At 45.8% G+C, this 7,500-nt stretch overlaps 1 protein-coding gene across 1 annotated transcript in view; it reads right to left on the bottom strand.

The window, feature by feature from the left end:
- ankfn1a (ankyrin repeat and fibronectin type III domain containing 1a) overlaps window positions 1-4,240 on the bottom strand; it is a gene marked incomplete at its 3' end in the record, with an annotated part of 13,431 nt that extends 9,191 nt beyond the window's left edge. The window contains exons 1-3 of the mRNA XM_083904557.1: window positions 4,046-4,240; window positions 1,343-1,553; window positions 518-712 (exon numbers count right to left, since the gene is read on the bottom strand). Of these exons, the coding sequence (XP_083760683.1) occupies window positions 518-712; window positions 1,343-1,553; window positions 4,046-4,225 (586 nt within the window). The 5' untranslated portion in view covers window positions 4,226-4,240. The remainder of the gene's footprint in view (window positions 1-517; window positions 713-1,342; window positions 1,554-4,045) is intronic.
- Between the last annotated feature and the right edge of the window lie 3,260 nt (window positions 4,241-7,500).

Here is a 7,500-nt window from a genome sequence, read left to right as displayed (position 1 = left end):
ATTCATTCACTCATTCGTTCATCTATTCATTCATTCACTCATTCATTCATCTATTCATTCAACTATTCATTCATTCACTCATTCATTCATCTATTCATTCATTCACTTATTCATTCATCTATTCATTCATTCACTCATTCATTCATGCTTTTATCATTAAAATATCTCAAGGTTTTTGTTTCACGCATCATAATTAATTAAATATGCGTAAACCATGGCTGTATAATCAGTACTGACTGTAGCTCCGCCCAGAACGGCGCTACAGTCAGAGAACGTACGATATGAAAACTTTATGAGAAATGTGAATAAATGAAGACAATGAGGTTTTTCTCTTACATTTTTTAAATATTACCCAGAAATAAACTTTTATAAAAACCCAGAATTTAGAAACTGTTCCGCCGTATGAACAGAGACAAAGGGGCGGAGCTACATCCAGTGCTTATTATACATCCATGGTGTAAAGGTGATGTCAACAATGATGATGTGATTTAAATGAAGTTTATTGAAGGCGACTCACGTGCGTGCTGGAGCCCCGCCCTCATGCGTGAGTAAAGTTTACTCCTCCACTCCCACGCTCGCAGCTGCTTGTCTTTATGACACGCCTCCAGCGAGAGGCCGTCCCTCTGAGCCTGCGCCGATAGGTCGGCCGCTCGTTGCTCCGCCTCCTGGACCAGAGAGGTCAGGTGCTGCTCACGACTCTCCACACACACAACTGTCATTCAAACAGACACACAGATAAGTTCACTTCAAGCTCCGCCCCCCCCCCCCCACTGTCGGCCATTTTAAATTCTACATTCATCCGTTAAAATGTTTGTGACGATTTTCATTCACACACCAGCAGTTGGCGCTGTAGAAGGAGTCATATTGTCATTGATGTGAAACTTATGAATGGATGAAAATATGACAACATTAACGTTTTTGTCATCATTTATTCTTTTACTGTTTTTTTTGTCTACGCATGCTAATTAGCAGCATGCTAACTCTTTCTCTCACACACACACACACACAGATTTACTTGGTACTTGAGGAATGACATAAACACAGAGCTCTGTTTGCTCTGCCTCTGTTTACAAGGATGGAATTGAACAAAAAATCACTGAACTGTGATTGGCTTTACGCATCAGTGGAAAGACACACACACACACACACACACACACACACACACACACACACACACACACACACACACACACACTTTACAGTCGTTAAACAGATTTAAATTGGAAAAAACGAATGAAAAAACATGATAAAAACATGTCAATTCAGATTAGATTAGATGATCAAACATCTCTGTTTAATCTCCTTTGTTCTTCACACATAAACCAGCAGGGGGCGTACTCACAGTGTGGACTCTCCTTGGCGCCGGCCTTCAGCAGCAGCTTGGCGATGGGCGTGTTGTTGGTCATGACGGCGACGTCCAGCGGCGTCAGACCCTGAGTGTTGGGCGTGTTCAGGTCCAGATCCTCAGCCGAGAACTGGTACAGAAGAATCTGAACCGAGTCCAGGTCCTGCTGCTCTACGGCCTCAAAGATACACTCACTGCCCTGCATCGTCTGCAACCACGTCACATGAGTCTACGTCACGTGACTGAGTCTACGTCACGTGACTGAGTCTACGTCACGCGACTGAGTCTACGTCACGCGACTGAGTCTACGTCACGCGACTGAGTCTACGTCACGCGACTGAGTCTACATCACATGACTGAGTCTACGTCACGCGACTGAGTCCACCGCCGCTCTACATCACATGACTGAGTCTACGTCACATGACTGAGTCCACCGCCGCTCTACGTCACATGACTGAGTCTACGTCACATGACTGAGTCTACGTCACACGACTGAGTCTACGTCACGTGACTGAGTCTACGTCACGTGACTGAGTCTACGTCACGCGACTGAGTCTACGTCACGCGACTGAGTCTACATCACATGACTGAGTCAACATCACGTGACTGAGTCTACGTCACGCGACTGAGTCTACGTCACGCGACTGAGTCTACATCACATGACTGAGTCAACATCACATGACTGAGTCTACGTCACATGACTGAGTCAACATCACGTGACTGAGTCTACGTCACATGACTGAGTCCACCGCCGCTCTACGTCACGCGACTGAGTCTACATCACATGACTGAGTCTACATCACATGACTGAGTCTACGTCACATGACTGAGTCCACCGCCGCTCTACGTCACATGACTGAGTCTACATCACATGACTGAGTCCACCGCTGCTCTACGTCACATGACTGAGTCTACATCACATGACTGAGTCCACCGCTGCTCTACATCACATGACTGAGTCCACCGCTGCTCTACGTCACATGACTGAGTCTACATCACATGACTGAGTCCACCGCCGCTCTACGTCACATGACTGAGTCCACTGCCGCTCTACGTCACATGACTGAGTCTACGTCACGTGACTGAGTCTACGTCACGTGACTGAGTCTACGTCACGTGACTGAGTCTACGTCACGTGACTGAGCATACGTCACGTGACTGAGTCCACAGCCGCTCTACGTCACATGACTGAGTCTACGTCACATGACTGAGTCTACGTCACATGACTGAGTCTACCGCCGCTCTACGTCACATGACTGAGTCTACGTCACATTTTGGTTATGAGCAGCAGGGGGCGCTCACAGCACAGTCAGAGCTCAAACAAATCCTAAAATCTCACTTCAAAAACTGTCAATGTGTTTTTCTCACACACACACACACACACACACACACACACACACACACACACACACACACACACACACACACACACACACACACACACACACACACACACACACACACACACACACACACACACACACACACACACACACACACACACACACACTAAAGGATGTGATGATGATGACAGAAAGTGGTGATGAAGAGTCAGAGCGGTGTGACTGTCCATCAGTGTCCTGGAGAAAAGAGGACACTGAGAGGACACTGAGAGGACACTGAGAGGACAGTAAGAGGACACTGAGAGGACAGTAAGAGGACACTGAGAGGACAGTAAGAGGACACTGAGAGGACACTGAGAGGACACTGAGAGGACAGTAAGAGGACACTGAGAGGACAGTAAGAGGACACTGAGAGGACAGTAAGAGGACACTGAGAGGACACTGAGAGGACACTGAGAGGACACTGAGAGGACACTAAGAGGACACTGAGAGGACAGTAAGAGGACACTGAGAGGACAGTAAGAGGACACTGAGAGGACACTGAGAGGACAGTAAGAGGACACTGAGAGGACACTGAGAGGACACTAAGAGGACACTGAGAGGACACTGAGAGGACAGTAAGAGGACACTGAGAGGACACTGAGAGGACACTAAGAGGACACTAAGAGGACACTGAGAGGACACTGAGAGGACACTGAGAGGACACTGAGAGGACAGTAAGAGGACACTGAGAGGACACTGAGAGGACACTGAGAGGACACTGAGAGGACACTGAGAGGACAGTAAGAGGACACTGAGAGGACACTGAGATGTAACCATGGCGACCAGGGACAAACCCTGAGGCTCCTCCTCAGACATTTAATAAACAATGGAACGTTAATAGATTTAGAGAAACTCCAAACCAGATCTTCATCGACCACACACACACACACACCCACACACACACCCACACACAGACACACAGACACACACACACGCACGCACACACACACACACACGCACACGCACACACACACACACACACAGGGCAGTGAAAGCGAGGGTCAAAACCTTGTAACCGGAGGGTTGCCGGTTTGAGTACCCAGCAGGTCTAAAGGACCGCGGTTCCCCTGAGCAAGGAACCCAAACCACTGTTGACTGTTCAACGACTGCTCTACGTCACATGATCACGTCTTTATCTCCAGAAACTCAGTGATGTGTTTGTAACGTTCTGTAACGTTCTGTAACGTTCTGTGTTCTATTCAGTGGAACCCTAACCTCAGTCTCTGTTCACTGACTGTTCAGTAGTTGACTCTTCAAAGTTCTCATCGACGGTTCATGTTTCAGAAACAAACAAACAAACAAACAAACATCTCACCGAGGCTTTGCGGAGTCGATCCGTCTTCCCAAAGAAGTAAGAATCTTCAAAGGAGGAAGTGCTTCCTCGCAGCTTCTCCGACAGGTTCCTGTAGAGGCGCTTGGCGGCGCTGGGGGAGGCGGGGCCACCGGGGCACTTCCTGGTCTGAGACAACTGCAGGTTCTGCATCTGCTGGGTCATGACCCCTGGGAGATGCCTGCTGGGATAAACACACAGTGATCAAACAGGTCAAAGGTCACAACAGCCAATCAGAGTTAGATTCTCAGGTCATTATTGGTGTGTGTGGGGGAGGGGGCGGGGCATGAAGTCAACGTTAAATACTATAGTGATTTTATTTTTTCAATGCTGTTTACTAAAGACTTGAGACTCAACTATGACTCATGACTAAACATCTGCTTCTCAAAGAGTGTGAACGATGTCTCTGTTCGTCCACTTTTACTGAGGTGATGACTCATCATGTTTTAATCCAGAGCGACTTCACCTCAGAACCTGGAACCTTCAGAGAACCCTGTGGTCACCAGCTCCGCCTCCTCTGCTGCCAAAACACCAAATGTCAGCGTCAAACAGCGCCTGAAGGTGGCGCTGACATCAAAAGACCAGTCATGTTTTAGCACATGGCTGAGTGGCTGTTGATGTTTACAGACTCGGCCAATCAAACCAAGCAGGAGGCGGAGCTTAACACCCAACTCCCTCACTTTTTTATGTCCATTTATTCCTCATCAAAACAAAGACGAGTTTTTCTTTTTGTTTGATCTTGAAAACTCTGTTGATCATCTTTGGTGAAGAAGCTCTGGTTAATTCTTACAAAGTCTTATTGTATCGGAAATGACCACAAATGACCTCAGCTACACTCATCTGCACCTCAACACTGTTACACAAGTGACTGTTCAACCACTGTTCAACTGTTCAACGACTGTTCAACTGTTCAACTGTTCAACAACTGTTCAACTGTTCAACTGTTCAACTGTTCAACGACTGTTCAACTGTTCCAACAACTGTTCAACGACTGTTCGACTTTTCAACAACTGTTCGACTGTTCAACAACTGTTCAACGACTGTTCGACTGTTCAACTGTTCAACGACTGTTTAACTGTTCAACGACTGTTCGACTGTTCAACGACTGTTCGACTGTTCAACGACTGTTCGACTTTTCAACGACTGTTCAACTGTTCAACTGTTCAACGACTGTTCGACTGTTCAACTGTTCAACGACTGTTCAACTGTTCAACGACTGTTCGACTTTTCAACGACTGTTCAACTGTTCAACGACTGTTCAACTGTTCAACGACTGTTCAACGACTGTTCGACTTTTCAACGACTGTTCAACTTTTCAACGACTGTTCAACTGTTCAACGACTGTTCAACTGTTCAATGACTGTTCGACTTTTCAACGACTGTTCAACTGTTCAACGACTGTTCAACGACTGTTCAACGACTGTTCGACTTTTCAACGACTGTTCGACTGTTCAACTTTTCAACGACTGTTCAACTGTTCAACGACTGTTCAACTGTTCAACGACTGTTCGACTTTTCAACGACTGTTCAACTGTTCAACGACTGTTCAACTGTTCAACGACTGTTCAACGACTGTTCAACTATTCAACGACTGTTCGACTTTTCAACGACTGTTCAACTTTTCAACGACTGTTCAACTGTTCAACGACTGTTCAACTGTTCATCTGTTCCAACGACTGTTCAACGACTGTTCAACTGTTCAACTGTTCCAACAACTGTTCAACGACTGTTCGACTTTTCAACAACTGTTCGACTGTTCAACAACTGTTCAACGACTGTTCGACTGTTCAACGACTGTTCGACTGTTCAACGACTGTTCAACTGTTCAACGACTGTTCCACTTTTCAACGACTGTTCAACTGTTCAACAACTGTTCGACTGTTCAACGACTGTTCAACCGTTCAACGACTGTTCGACTTTTCAACGACTGTTCAACTGTTCAACGACTGTTCAACGACTGTTCAACTGTTCAACGACTGTTCAACGACTGTTCGACTTTTCAACGACTGTTCGACTTTTCAACGACTGTTCAACGACTGTTCAACTGTTCAACGACTGTTCGACTTTTCAACGACTGTTCAACTGTTCAACTGTTCAACTACTGTTCAACTGTTCAACGACTGTTCAACGACTGTTCAACTGTTCAACTACTGTTCGACTGTTCAACGACTGTTCGACTTTTCAACGACTGTTCAACTGTTCAACGACTGTTCAACTGTTCAACGACTGTTCAACTGTTCAACGACTGTTCAACGACTGTTCAACTGTTCAACGACTGTTCAACTGTTCAACGACTGTTCAACTGTTCAACGACTGTTCAACTGTTCAACGACTGTTCAACGACTGTTCAACTGTTCAACGACTGTTCAACGACTGTTCAACTGTTCAACAACTGTTCAACTGTTCAACTGTTCAACGACTGTTCGACTGTTCAACGACTGTTCAACTGTTCAACTGTTCAACGACTGTTCAACGACTGTTCAACTGTCCAACGACTATTCAACTGTTCAACTGTTCAACGACTGTTCAACGACTGTTCAACTGTCCAACGACTGTTCAACTGTTCAACTGTTCAACGACTGTTCAACGACTGTTCAACTGTCCAACGACTGTTCAACTGTTCAACGACTGTTCAACTGTCCAACGACTGTTCAACTGTTCAACTGTCCAACGACTGTTCAACTGTTCAACGACTGTTCAACGACTGTTCAACTGTCCAACGACTGTTCGACTTTTCAACGACTGTTCAACTGTTCAACTGTTCAACTACTGTTCAACTGTTCAACGACTGTTCAACTGTTCAACTGTTCAACTACTGTTCAACTGTTCAACGACTGTTCGACTGTTCAACGACTGTTCGACTTTTCAACGACTGTTCAACTGTTCAACGACTGTTCAACGACTGTTCAACTGTTCAACGACTGTTCAACGACTGTTCAACTGTTCAACGACTGTTCAACTGTTCAACGACTGTTCAACGACTGTTCAACGACTGTTCAACTGTTCAACGACTGTTCAACTGTTCAACGACTGTTCGACTGTTCAACGACTGTTCAACTGTTCAACTGTTCAACGACTGTTCAACTGTCCAACGACTGTTCAACTGTTCAACTGTTCAACGACTGTTCAACGACTGTTCAACGACTGTTCAACTGTTCAACGACTGTTCAACGACTGTTCAACTGTCCAACGACTGTTCAACTGTTCAACTGTTCAACTGTCCAACGACTGTTCAACTGTTCAACTGTCCAACGACTGTTCAACTGTTCAACGACTGTTCAACGACTGTTCAACTGTCCAACGACTGTTCAACTGTTCAACTGTCCAACGACTGTTCAACTGTCCAACGACTGTTCAACTGTTCAACTGTCCAACGACTGTTCAACTGTTCAACGACTGTTCAACGACTGTTCAACTGTCCAACGACTGTTCAACTGTTC

This window comes from Microchirus variegatus (genome assembly GCF_963457635.1).
Source record: "Microchirus variegatus genome assembly, chromosome: 18".
In the NCBI taxonomy this organism is placed as follows: Eukaryota; Metazoa; Chordata; class Actinopteri; order Pleuronectiformes; family Soleidae; genus Microchirus; species Microchirus variegatus.
Note: the sequence above shows the minus strand (reverse complement) of the source record. Positions and strands in the feature narration are given on the sequence as shown.